At 48.2% G+C, this 13,719-nt stretch overlaps 1 protein-coding gene across 2 annotated transcripts in view; it reads right to left on the bottom strand.

Moving 5' to 3' along the window:
• Positions 1 to 13,719, bottom strand: part of LOC121277008 (tolloid-like protein 1) — a 427,048-nt gene that overhangs the window by 407,798 nt on the left and 5,531 nt on the right. The window contains exons 1-2 of one of the 2 annotated variants that reach the window (XM_041185863.1): positions 8,820 to 9,035; positions 8,226 to 8,706 (exon numbers count right to left, since the gene is read on the bottom strand). In XM_041185863.1, coding sequence (XP_041041797.1) covers positions 8,226 to 8,370 — 145 coding nt within the window. In that variant the 5' untranslated portion in view covers positions 8,371 to 8,706; positions 8,820 to 9,035. Of the gene's footprint in view, positions 1 to 8,225; positions 8,707 to 8,819; positions 9,036 to 13,719 lie in introns of those variants that run through there. The other variant, XM_041185854.1, reaches the window with a different exon arrangement.

Genomic DNA, 13,719 nt, shown 5'->3' with positions numbered 1-13,719 from the left:
TACCGCCCATGCCTAGATGGTGTAGTCCAAAGTTGAGCCTTCTGGGCAGCTCAAAGTCAGCCTGCAAGTTCATCTGCAGTCCCCCCACAAAGTCAACAGCCTTCTGCCTGCCATGCTACAGCCACTGGAGTAACAATGCTTAGGGGCACTTGGATACGCAAAGACATACAAAAGAAAGGCACTAAGGGGATACACCAGGGTGATTAGTTGTCACTTGTATGCAATACGGCATGATTTACTTTATGAAATTTTGGGGTTTTATGGTGGTTGTTATTTTTCTACTGTGGCCAAGCTGTGATGGTCAATAGCAGAGGGAAGACAGGTTGTGGAGCTGTTGATGAATGGCGAATTAGGGTTGCGTTTGCTTGTATCACAGTCAGACGAGTCAATTGCTGACAGTCCAACCAGAAAGGAACTGTGTTGGTTGCCTCCTGCATTCCTCTTCATCCTTCTCCACAGTGGTCACTGGATAGCTTGTGAAAAGGGCTGTGCCCTCATGATATCGAGATGGTTTGCTGGATGCTGTACAACCACAAATCTTGACACATGCTCTGCCGAGGACCTCGGGGCTACTCCAGATGATCCACCAGTGGGACTATTGTTTAAACATCCGAATAGTGTGCTCCATCACATTTTGTGTGGCAGCATGGTTTTTGTTATATACATGCCATCCACCTGTGCTTGAGTTGTAAACCAGAGTCCTAAGCCATGCCATCAAAGGATCTTTCTCCTCACCCAGTAGTCACCTTCTCACTTGCTGCGCTGGCTCAAATGCATACGGCACACTAGACTGCTTCAGAATGAAGGCAACATGACTGCTGTAGGACACCAAGCATTGACCTGTATAATATTTTGTGTATGATTACATACCAGCTGGACAATGAGGCTCTGCATTCACTTTTGCTCAAGGTGCATCAGAATTGATATGCCACAGCCTCAAAACAACATGTGTCATTAATGGCATTCCATACCATGGGGAAGCCTGCAATCCTCATGACACTCCCTGCTTACTCCATCTGCTTCTCTCTAGCAAGACAGAATGAAATATATTCAGCTCTCCTGAAATACAGAGTTTCAGTGACCTCTCTTACGCAAATGTGGATGACAAACTGGGAGATGTTAGAAATATAATCTGCACCAGTCTGGAAGGAGATTAGTGGTGACATTTACCTTGACAGGGGCTGGCCATGTGGTCCTTGTCACGTTATGACGCAGTGGTCGTGGCTACAGCAGCTGGCAGATTTTAATACAGACAGGCTTTATGAAGCAGAGTCAGCAGATATACTGTTTCTTGCAGAGGTTCAAGTAGGATAATTGTTCCCTGAAGACCCTGGGTAGATATGGTTAGCTGCTGAGAGCCTTCTCCTTTCTTCCAGCAACTTGTCTTGCTCTGTGTCCCCTCTGCTTATTCTACCAATCATACTGTAATCCACGGTGCATGTAAACTACCCATGTCTGCAAACAATTGACTTGTGCAAAATCCTTAAATTCAGGACAGGGCCCTTCAGGATGTGCCACACCACTCCTGTAGACTTTAGCAACTTTAAGAGAACTACAGAAGCCAAACACTTGTACAATCGCAGCAAAAGCCAGTAGAAATCAATCAGCAACTAACCTTAAAAGTAATTGATGGTCCCTTAAAGTAGGGTTTATGAGGGTTTTTCCTGCTGCTGAACACATTGCAAGAGGATAACCAAGGAATTCAGCTGGAGAGTTGAACACCAAAATAACAATGCTGGTATCAAGTCAGTGTTGCATGCTGATTGACATCATGATCTACCCACTCTGCATACTCCTGGGGGTTCCTCGCTGTGTGCGCATCACTACTCCCATCAAAACAGTGTCTGGCCTGTGGCCTGGCATGCACCATAAGTGTGCATGCACATCGCTGACTCCACGTACTTGTAGGACTGAAAAACTGGGAGCTGAGCCAAATTTCATGACCAGTGTGTAAATGAAAGTATTAAACTGTACTAACATTTCAAATGCAACATAGCTGACCTGTTCATAAACATTGGAAAGTGAAGATATACCACATTTGATAAAGTGGCCCGTAACTTTGCATTCTTGAAGGCAATTTTCATACTGTACCTCTAGCAATACTAAACAGTAAATATATTCAAATTTATCACTTGGCTAATCCCTATCACTTCTTTGGGGGGAAAAAACACTGCCCAGGAATCACTTCTGTATCTTTGTCAAGCTTACAACCTTCAGCATTGGCAGTGGCACTAAATTCTCACCTACCTGCAGCAAAACACTATTTCCTCATGCAAATCACAAAATGTGATATGCTGACCCTGTACATGATCCAGAGTTTAGCCTTGGTCAAGGCCAGAAAGCACAGTTATGTGCAAATACATTTTAAAATCATTTGCTTTTAAATATAAATACCCTCCAGGGCAAATGAGTAAAAGCCACAGTAGGATGAGTGAAATAGCAGATAGCTTTAACTGCCTAGGGGGACAGTTGAAAGTGAAGGGATGCTTTATAGGAACATCATAAAAAATGAGGAAGTAGGGAAAAAAAGATTGAGTAAAGCTTTCACAGATTAACTTGAGAAATTCAAAAACACTAACAAGTTGATAGAGAAATGAGATATAATGATGGTTGCCCTCACACAAAACAATTCTAACTTATTTCATTAAAGTAATAATGGGTGACTTCAATTTCCATAAAGACTGGGTACACCTAATTAGCACTAGTGCTGAGTGATGAATTCTTGGGGCAGAATTTTGAGGTCGGCAAGCGAGCATGGTTGGTGGGCCTGGGAGTGGCCGGGAAATGGCCCGCCACCCATGATCAGCGCCCAATCGTGATTTCATGCACACAGGCCAATTAAGGCCCGCCTAGCGTGAAACACAGCTCCTCACTGGGTAGGGAAGGGGCGGGAGGGTGCCTGTCGGCCGCCAGGCCCAATGGTGACTTGGTGGCCAGTTTAAAAACGGCACAGGCTGCCCCTGGAAGGCTGCCACGGAAGAGCGTCCCCTCTGCGCCGTCAATATTCAAGTTATGAAGTCGAGTGCAGCTGGATACAGCAGGCAGGAGGACAGGTCGGGTGGGCACTCAGCGCCTTGCTTTTCAGATGAGTGCCTCAAGGTCCTTCTGGAGAAGCTGGCTGCCAGGATGGATACCCTTGTCCCCAAAGTTGGGAGGCGGCGGCCACTGCGCCTCACAAAAAGGGCATAAGAGGAGGTTGCAGCGCTGGTTAGCAGCCATGACATGGTGCAGTGCACATGGGTGCAGTACCAGAAGAGGTTTAATGACCTGCTGTGCTAAGGAAAGTGAGTACTGTGTTGGCATGGGTCAGCGTACAGAAGTATTAAGGTGTGGCCACCACCCCCCCACCCTCCACTCCGTGGACCTCAGCGGCGCTAGAGTCTGAGTACCAACTGTCAGTGATGCCGGAACCGGCCAAGGGGGTGTGCCCTGGGTGCTTGGACCGTGTGCCTTGCGGATGGAGGACCACTACTCGGATGTGCCCTGCGATGTATTCCTCAGCTGGGGTTGGCCAGGCTCCAAGGGTGCTGCAGGCAGAGAACGAACTGATCAATGCTTCTTTGTTCTTTCAGGAGAAGACAAACCATAACCAATTGAAGAGGACACAGACAGTCAGAAGCCCGCCCAGCCTGCTGTTGCTCACCAGGTTCAAACAGGACGCCCTCGAATTGGAGTGCCAGCTTGCTCCACATACAACCGGGCGTGGAGAGATTTGGGTGCCAGACGAAAGATAAGAGTGGATTGCACAGAGGTGAGTGTTTCGGATTGTACAACCGTTCTAGTGCTGCCTCTTCATTAATGGGAGCCTCAAACCTGGAGTCCCCATTGATCATTGAAAGACGATGGCACGGTGATGCAGATCTCCATTGTCTGCCCAGGGCGCCTGACATGCGCCGTGGCAGTGTGATGACTTAAACTAATGACATGTCCTTGCTCTCCATTTGAGGTTCGTTAACACGCACTTGCTTTTTAAGCCCCAAAGGGGCACCCATGACGCCGGAGGACCGCCGGGTGTCATTTGCACCTGCGTCACACCTGCTGTCTGAGCCAGGCACTACCGCAGATACCAGGCACCTTGGGGGACATTAGATCAGCAGCTGTAATGTCAGTGCACATTGGTGAGGGCACGTCACACTTGCTTGAGGCACAGGCAGAGACAGAGAATGACCAAGGCATTGGAAGTCGGAGGACTGCTGGGGAGCAGGATGATGCTCAGGCAAAGGCAGATGATAACCTTCTGGAGTTGTCCATTAAGCAACAGATGCTGGACATGCAGTGAAATGTGCAGAACGATCTGGCAGAGATACATGAGGGTCTGTGTGTCATGGTCTCTTTTGTGGAGGAGTCCATGCGGAGCGTGAGCATTGTGTTGACCCTCATGGCCGAGCACACTGCCTCCTCCATTGCGATGGTGGTGACTCTCCAGCTCCAAAGACAGAATCAGGGGTTCCTGGGGTTGCACTCACATCTGCAAGCCCTCACACAGGCACTGACCTCAGGTGGTCAGTGCCTGTGTGGGAGATGGATGAGGCACCCAGTATCCCTGCTAGGTGCCTGTCCATCAATGGTGAGCAGGGAGGTCCAGAGTGACCTCACGTTGGCGCACGATCTGCTTGTCGTCTCTGCGGGCACCTCTCAGAGTACTCTGGATGATGGCAGCAGCTTCTCCACTCCTCTACCAGTGACCGTCGCATCTGATGAAGCTGCAATGACTGGGGAGATGCCAGCCATGCCACTGGCCGCTTTCGCCCAGGTGGGACTAGCACAGGCTCCACTGGCCAGAGGACAAATGCCAAGGTCATCAAGACCATCAAGATAGCAGACTGTCTCTAATGCCAGTGCCAGTGGTGGGGGAGGCGAGGGAGAGGGCACCAAGACATAGCACTCGGAAACCTAAGTCAAATGCACCATGAGCACAAGAGGGACAGGTCATGGATGATTTTCTGTTCATTTATGTTTGGTTTATATGTCGACTGGTGTGGACATCAACCTCTATGATGGTAATGTCATTTTCGATGTGACAATAACATTAAACTTGCTTATGTTCTGATGGCCTGAGTATGTATCACCCTTTTTCTTTCTGGTACAGGATACGCCAGTATGTAATGCTGGACGTGACTGGCTCGATACTTTATTGCACGGGCATTGAGTGGACTTTGGGTGCAAATGAAAGTGTCACTTCAGATATCCGGGATGGAGGCTGCAGCATTGGCATGAGGTGGAAGCATATCTTTGGTAGCCTAGCTGAAGGAGCATTGGATCAAGGCATCCCTGGTGTCCCTGCTTCCCTGGAGGTTACAGAGGTCCGCCTCCACACCCTCAGCGTTCACCTCACCGTGCTCTTCTTCTGACTCACCTCTGATTCATCCTCTGTGGGCTGTGCAGCTGCGTCAAGATCCTTTTCCTCCAGTGGGTCCTCCCTTGCCAGTGGTCGTGGTTGTGCAGAGCACAGCACACAATCAGTGACACCTGCTCTGGGGGGTATTGTAGTGCACCCACTGAATGGTACAAGCATCGGAAGCATATCTTGAGAAGACCTATGATCCTCTCTACCCCCGCCCTTGTAGAGACATGACTTGTATTGTAATGCTGCTTGGCCTCTGTTCTTGGTGGCGGAGAGTCATCATGAGCCACCTCTTCAATGGATAGCCCTTGTCACTCAGCATCCATCCATCCAGTCAGGCTGGAGCTCTGAAGAGCCTCAGAACCTGGGAGTGTCTCAGGATGTAAGTATCATGGGAGCTGCCAGGGTACCTTGCACAGACTTACAGAATCTGCGTCCTGTGGTCACACACTATCTGTACGCTCATGTTACATTTGCTACTTTCCAGTCTGCAGGAACCTTTTCAGGATCTTAAATAGAATTTTAAAAGATAACAGCCAAGGCATCTGCTATCTCTATAGCTGCCACCTTCCACACTCTGGGATTAGCTCATCAGGTCCAGGGGATTTATCGGCCTTCAATTGAATTAATTTTGAGTGCTACCGCTTTATTAACACAATTTTTTTTCAGTTTCTTATTTTCACAAGCCCCTAGGTTCCCTAGTATTTCTGGGAGATTTTCTATATCTTCCTCCGTGAAGACAGACACAAAGCAATTGTTTAGTTTCTCTGCCATTTCTCTATTCTCCATTATAAATTTTCCTGTCTCTGCCTGTGATGGGCCAACATTTGTCCTTGCTAATCTTTTCCTTTTCACAGACTTAAAGAAGCTTTTAGTCTTTCTTTATGTTTTTCGCTAGCTTCAGTTCATATTCACTTTTCCCCTTTTTTTTAAATCAGTTTTTCAGACCTCCTTTGCTGGATTCTAAATTGCTCCCAATCCATAGGTTTACCACTTTTTCTGACAATCTTATAAACCACTTCCTTTAATCTAATGCAATCTTTAACTTCTTTTGTTAGCCATGTTGATTCAGTTGAGTTTTTGTCTTATTTTTTGTAGACCATGTAATACTTCTTTAAATACTAGCCATTGCCAGGCACTTTGACTCTAATTGCTCAAGACATCGCCCTGGGGAAATGGAGGGGAGGCGATGGTGTAGTAATATTGTCACTGGACTAGTAATCCAGAGACCCAGGGTAATACTCTGGGGACTCGGGTTTGAATCCTGCCACAGAGGATGGTGGAATTTGAATTCAATAAAAAATCTGGAATTTAAAAAGTCTAATTGATGACCATTGTGGTAAAAACCTATCACTACTGTTCTTAAGGGAAGGAAATCTGCTGTCCTTACCTGGCCTAGCCTACATCTTAAATGTCCTCTGAACTAGGGCAATTAGGGATGGGTAATGCCCACATCCCATGAATGAATAAAAAAATGTTCCTAAAGAGACACAACACGTGCAATGGGGCCTCATCATTCAAATATAAAGGAAATCCTCTTTCGGTTGTTTTACCCAATCCACTGTGGCCAACTTGCTCCTCATGCCTTCATAGTTTACAGGGTAAACAGATTTCGAATCCTACACTAATGGTCATTTCCCAAAGGAGGATGAAGAACCAGGTCATTGGGCTGTAGGACGTCCTGTACAAGCAATATAGGAAGAATTTACTTATCTTTTGACAAGATTTGCTTCTGCAAAAGTTTTGACAAGTGACTTGCCTTCATGTGAATCATACAGAGAAATACATGCCCCTTTACACAAGGCATGTATATTGGTATAAAGCATAACTACATAGCTGTTTCGTTAAATTGGTTAAACCTTACCAACGCCTACCCTAACCTTCCAATGGCCTCAATCAAACCGGAAGCGATGACACACGAATTATCCCCAAACTCCCGCCCGGCCACATCTGGGGGCGGCCGCGCGCTATCCCCTCCCACCCCGCCCACACCTGAGGGCGGCCGCGCGCTATCCCCTCCCACCCCGGCCACACCTGAGGGCTGCCGTGCGCTATCCCCTCCCACCCCGGCCACACCTGAGGGCGGCCGTGCGCTATCCCCTCCCACCCCGGCCACACCTGGGGGCGGCCGCGCGCTCCCAACCCTCCAACACTCTTCACCCCGCCCCGCCTGGCTATACCTGGGATCCGAATAGTGCAAGAAAACGCTGAAAGGAGCACAATATCACTTTGGTCAAAAAGGCAGTTGTTCTCATGTGGTCGGTTTACTCGGGAACTCTCGACCTATAGGCTGATGGGCCGTCAATCACAGAGCACATTAAGCACATGTGGAAAACAACAACTCAGCCGCGAATTCCAGCCATTTCGCCCCTAACCTGCAAGAACGGCAGGCAGCCTGTCAAGATATGACGGCGCCCGTATACTAGCCAGAGCTAGACTGGAGCTGGTCAGTCACCTCCAACAACACGCAACCTTCAGTTTCTAACGTACCCGATAAGTTGTAATGCAATACGATATTTCCAGTTAAACCTTGATTGGGATATTAATTAAATCCAAAGCAAAGTTTGCAACTCATTTTCAAGTAAATCACCCCATCGCAGGATAAAACGACTCACTATGGTCAGAAAGTGATCTGGGGTAGTTGCAGTTAATTTGAGTGGAGGCAATAAAATAAACTGCAGAACGACAGCAACAATCAGCAGTGTTCAGTAGCTCCCACACGAGGTGTCGTATTAAATGACTGCCAACAAACCCCGGCTTTCGGAAGTCCACAGCCTAAATGTTTAACAAATCATTTCGTGCCAAGTTCAACTTTCTGAATGTATTATTCTGTCGTTTCGCTTGCATGGAGAGGGCAGAAATCAATTGGTTGTTCACTTACCAGCTTTGCACGGGTCTTTATAATCAATGACCTCCGCCTTTTCTTCATCATAATAATCATAAGAGTAATCGTATTCGAGTCCACTAAGCCAGTGGAGTTTCCCAGATAGAGACAATCCGGTGAGTAACAATGTAATTACATTCATTATATATATATATAATATAGATTGATTCAATACCAGTTGGGTTGATTGTGGAAGAAATCTACTCCATACAGTCTCGTTTTAGGATATAAATTATATATATGATTAAATAATGTGAAACGCAGAAGTAGACGGTGGAATTTAGAAGGATAATGCAAAGTATATGTTACTCGGAGCTTCGACGGAGGTTTGATTAATGTCAGCTTTCTAAGTTGGTTCGTTGTAAATGGAGTTTCTCCCTGCTGTCTGTCCGTTGACTTGTTAATCCAGTCGATTTTTAACCTTCAGGATGGAGGAGGCCGTTGTAGGAAGAAGCGTCCAGTGTTCTGAACATCCACTCTGCAAAAGCACAGGAGAGTATAATTTAAACAAAGACCTAGACAGCTTCTGAGCAATGATGACATCCACTACAGAGGCAGAGTGCCAGCAATAGCACTTTTCTGCTAACTTACGAAAATCCTATAGGCATATAATAGTCGTCAGCAGCCTCGAGCATCCTGCTTACTTATTCATACAATCAGGGTCATCCGGACCAGTTTGATCGCTTTACTTGATAAAACAAACTTCACAGCAACAGCAGCCACGTCGCAAGAAATAAATAAAAGCTAAGGTCATGGAGTGGCTAAAGACGCCTCTCTGTCTCTCGCTGAGGAGTACAAGAGGAGACTGGCTTTCAATGATGAAACTAAACCCCAGTGAGAGAGGGAGGGAAATCCACAGCTGCTACAGCAGCTGATTGTAGTTTCTTACGAGGTGATAGTTCAGTAGAAAAAAAAATCGTCTCTTCCCCACTTTTCCGATGAAACACCGAAAACAAAAGGGAGATATATCTTAACTGTACAAAAGTTTCCTACTTCGGTTTTGAATACTTTAATCTGCACATAAAAATTATAACAGCCTTCACCTGTCAAAATTAATCACTTTCTCCTCCTTTTATCCCCCACCAATTTTCTTCCTTTTCTGGGTTACGATTCCACAGACATTGCAGAGCCTTTGATGTACATTTCTGCCTGAGCTTGGACAGTGACTGCCAGCAGGCAATTAGACTGCTGGGGGCAGAACAACCAATCTTGGTCTTGCCAGACATGAACATTCCCAGAATGGGCAAACTAGATTGTGCTTCCTGCTGCTAATTGCAATTTAGTTTCTCTCCTCCAATTCCAGTAGTATTGATGTCAATTGTAGTGCCCTGTTACTATTATTGGTAAGGTTGGTTAACTTGACATAGACAGGGGTTTGAACCTGCCATGAATAGTTTATGAATAGTTTAACCACTTTAAACCTTAACCGGGGAACAATAACCAAGTACTTTATCCAAAAGGGTAAATCATATTTCAAAAGTAGTAGGAACTTACAAACAATCAAAATACTTAGTAATTGACCTAAAACTTGATTTCTGCAATATAATTCATATTTTAGACAGTGAGATGTCATTGGAGTTTTGGTCTTTTACTTAAGCTGGCATATGCTTAAGATCCTTTTGAAATCCAAATCTACAAGGGCAGGATTTTCCCTTCCCTTCGTCGGGCAGGGCCCAGGAGCGGCTGCGAAACCGACTACTGTCCGACACCAAGCCCTGACCACAATTCCACACTGGTGGGCCAATTAAGGCCCGCCCAGTGTGAAACACAGTTCTTCACTGGTCGGGAAGGGCTGAGCGAGGGCGGAAGCCTGTTGGCCACCAGGTCCAATGGTGACCAGCAGCCAGTTTAAGAATGGCCCAGGCAGCCCCAGAAGGACATCTGTTCTGTGTTATCTTAATGGACCCGAATGGACATGGCAGGCAGGAGGGCAGGTTGGGTGGGCACTCAGCCCCCTGCTTCTCTGATGAGTGCCTCACTGTCCTCCTGGAGAAGGTGGCTGCCAGAAGGGGCACTCTTGTCCTCAGGGATGGGAAGGGGAGGCCACCGCACCTCACCAAGAGGGCATGGGAGGAGGTGGCAGCACTGGTCAGCAACCATTGGCATGATGTGGCACTCAGGAAGGGTGCGTACCATGTTGGCATGGGCCAGTGTGAAAATGTGTTATGATCTGGCTTCCTCCCGTGGACCTCAGGGGTGCTCAGGTCTGCATGCCAACTGTCAATCATGCCCAAGCTGACCAAGGGGTTAAGCCCTGGCTGCTTGGACTAAGTGTCTTGCAGCTTGATTACCACAACCTGGAAGTGCCCTGCCAGGTGCTCCTCAGCTGGGGTTGGCCAAGCAGCAATGGCACTGCATGTACAGAGTGGACTAATCAATGCTCCTCTGTTGTGTCAGGAGAAGACAGCCCACAAGAATATAGAAAGGCCACAGACCAACGGAGGATCCACTAGCCTCCTAATCCTTTCAAGGTATGAGCAAGATGCCCTGGAGCTTGAGAGCCAGCACACACCACGTGCAACTGGGTGTGAAGAGGCGGGGGTGCCAGTCGAAGGTAAGAGTGCAGTGCACAGAGGTGAGAGTTTCAGCTTGTGCAACCATTCTAGTGTAGTCTCTTCATTGAAGTGAGCGTCAAACCTGGAGTCCCTGTTGATCATTGGAAGATGAGGGCACCATGATGCAGATCTCCGTTGACTCACCAGTGTGCCTGGCATTCACAGTGACAGTGTGATGATGTTAACTAATAACATGTCCTTGTTCTCCCTTCTGGGTTCTCCAGCAGTCATTCAATCTTCAGACCCCGAAGAGCCAACCCTGACACCAGAGGAACACCAGACATCATTTGCACCTGAGTCACACCCGCTCTCTGAAGCAGGCACCAGCACAGACACTTGGTGGGCATTAAAGCGACAGCTAATATATCAGTGCACATTGGTGAGGACACTTCACAATCACTTGAGGTGCAGGCAAAGACAGAGAATGCCCAGGATGTCGGCAGTTGGAGGACTCCTGGGGACCAGGACGATGCTCAGTCGAAGGCTGATGGTGAGCCCCTGGAGTCGTCCATCAGACGGCAGATGCTGGATATCCGGCGAGATGTGTGGGAGGATCTTGCAGAGATCCATGAGGGTCTGAGTGCCATAGTCTCTGTGATGCAGGAGTCCATGCAGAGGGTAAGCACTTCATTGACTGTCATGGCTGAGCAAACTGCCTCCTTAATTGAGAGATTGACGACTCTTATGGAGAGGCTGCTCCAGGGACAGAATGAGGGGTTCCTGGGATTGCGCTCGGACCTGCAAGCCCTCACACAGGCAATGACTTCAGGTGGTCAGTGTTCGTATGGGAGATGGGTGAGGAACCCAGTATCCCAACTGGGTGTCCGTCCATCAGTGGTGTACAGGGAGGACAACGTAGACCTCAGGTTGGTGCACATGCTGCCTGTCATCTCTGCAGGCTCATCTCAGGGCATTCTGGATAACATCAGCAGCTCTATCCCTCCCCTAGTGATCGGGACATCTAATGAGGCTGAGGCGATTGGGGAGATGCCAGCCATGGCACTGGTGGTCCCCTCCCATGCGGAGCCTGCACAGGCTCCACTAGCCAGAGGACAACTGCCAAGGTCATCAAGGCCAACAAGACACCAGGGTCAACAGCTGTCTCCAATGCCGGCGCCAGTGAGGGGGGGGAAGCTAGATGTAGCACTCGCAAACCTAAGTTAAAGGCACCACGAGCACAAGAGATACAGGTCACGGGTGATTTTTATGTTCATTTTTGTTAACTTTAAGTATACTGGTCTGATGTTGAATACCAGAAACATTTCTGTTAAAATTATTGAATCGTCTGGATGACAAATTGTGTTTTTGTCCTCACGGCCTGAGTATGCTTCACCTTTTAATTTCATTGGTGCAGGGAACACCAGTATGTAATGCTGGACGTAGGTGGCTCTGAACATTATTGCACAGGCACTGAGTGTTCTTTGTGTTCAAATGAAAGGGTCCTTTCAGACATCCGGGTTGGAGGAGGCAGCCCTGGCATGCGGTTGAAGCTGATTTTTGGTAACCTAGCTGAAGGAGCATTGGATCAAGGCATCCCTGGTGTCCCTGCCTCCCTGTTGGTTACCGAGGTCTGGGTCCACACCCTTGCCATTCCCCTCACCGTGCTCATCTTCGGATTTACTACTGGACACATCATCTGTGGCCTGTGCTGCTGCCTCAAGATCCTCTTCCTCCAGTCGGTACCCCCTTGCCAGTGCCAGATTGTGGAGAGTGCAGCATGCAACCATGATCAGTGACATACACTCTGTTACGTAGAGATCCCCCTGAACGGTCCAGGTATTGGAAGCACATCTTGAGAGGACCTATGGTCCTCTCTACCACCAGCTTTGTGGAGGCATGACATGCATTGTAACACTTCTCTGCCTCTGTTTTGGGTGGTGGAGAGGCATCATTAGCTGCCTTTTCAACACATATCCATGCAGTCAGGCTGGAGCACTGAAGAGTCTTGGCACCTGGGAGTGTCTCAGGATATAAGCGTCATGGGAGCTGCCAGGGTACCTTGCCCAGAGTTGCAGAATATGCATCCCATGGTCACACACTCCCCCTACATTCATGGAGTGGAATCCCTGTAGACAAAGGCACCTGGCTGACCCACTGGCACCTTAATGGCCACGTGCAGTCAATGACATCCTGGATGCAGGGGAGTCCAGCAATCGCCTCTGGCTCACTCAACCTGGCTGGCCTCATCTGTACAGTAAAGAATAAATGTCAGTACCCACCTGAAACAGCTTGACGCAACTGTGGACAGCTGGTTGGGACACTCCTCACAGATATCCCATGAGCCCTGGAAAGAGCCAGAGCCATAGAAGTTGAGGACCATTGTGACCTTAAGAGCCAGTGGCATGGGGTGTCCACTCACACAGACAGAGCTGATGTTAGACCCAATCATCTGGCAAATGGAGGTCACTGTCTCGCTTGAGAGGTGGAGCCTCCTTCAGCATTGCACCTTGGATATATTGAAGTAGCTGCATTGCTGTCTGTAAACCCTGGCAGCAGGATAGGGCGTCTTCTGCGGCCCCTTCCACCTTGGACTACCTGCTGGTCCTATGCCCCTTGCGCTTGTGCCTCTCCTCCCTCAGGTCCCTCCCCTGGAAGCTGCACAGGGACATGTGGCCTCCCCTCTCTTCTGCCCCTCTTTTCCTCCTCAGATGAGGTGCCGCCAGCAAAGACCACAATCCCCATTACCAAGGTAAGGGAAGGCTGTCTGATACCTGGAAGGGTCTACACGGTCTGAATCCTCCAGGGGCCTTGCAGACAGCAATGAGTCCTGAAATTAAGCCTGAAAATGCTAAGAATGAAGTCCCAAACAGAGATAGAGCTGACATGTGCCATTAAGCAACCAGCAGCTAACTATTTCCCAAACTCCCCACTACTCACACTGGCAATGATGCTGACCCTTTTTATCCTGCTCTTGGATGAAGTTTGTGAAAATGTCA

The sequence above is a fragment of the Carcharodon carcharias genome, chromosome 1 (assembly GCF_017639515.1).
Source record: "Carcharodon carcharias isolate sCarCar2 chromosome 1, sCarCar2.pri, whole genome shotgun sequence".
In the NCBI taxonomy this organism is placed as follows: domain Eukaryota; kingdom Metazoa; phylum Chordata; class Chondrichthyes; order Lamniformes; family Lamnidae; genus Carcharodon; species Carcharodon carcharias.
The sequence above is the reverse complement of the archived record's forward strand: the minus strand, read 5'-3'. Positions and strand labels throughout refer to the sequence as shown.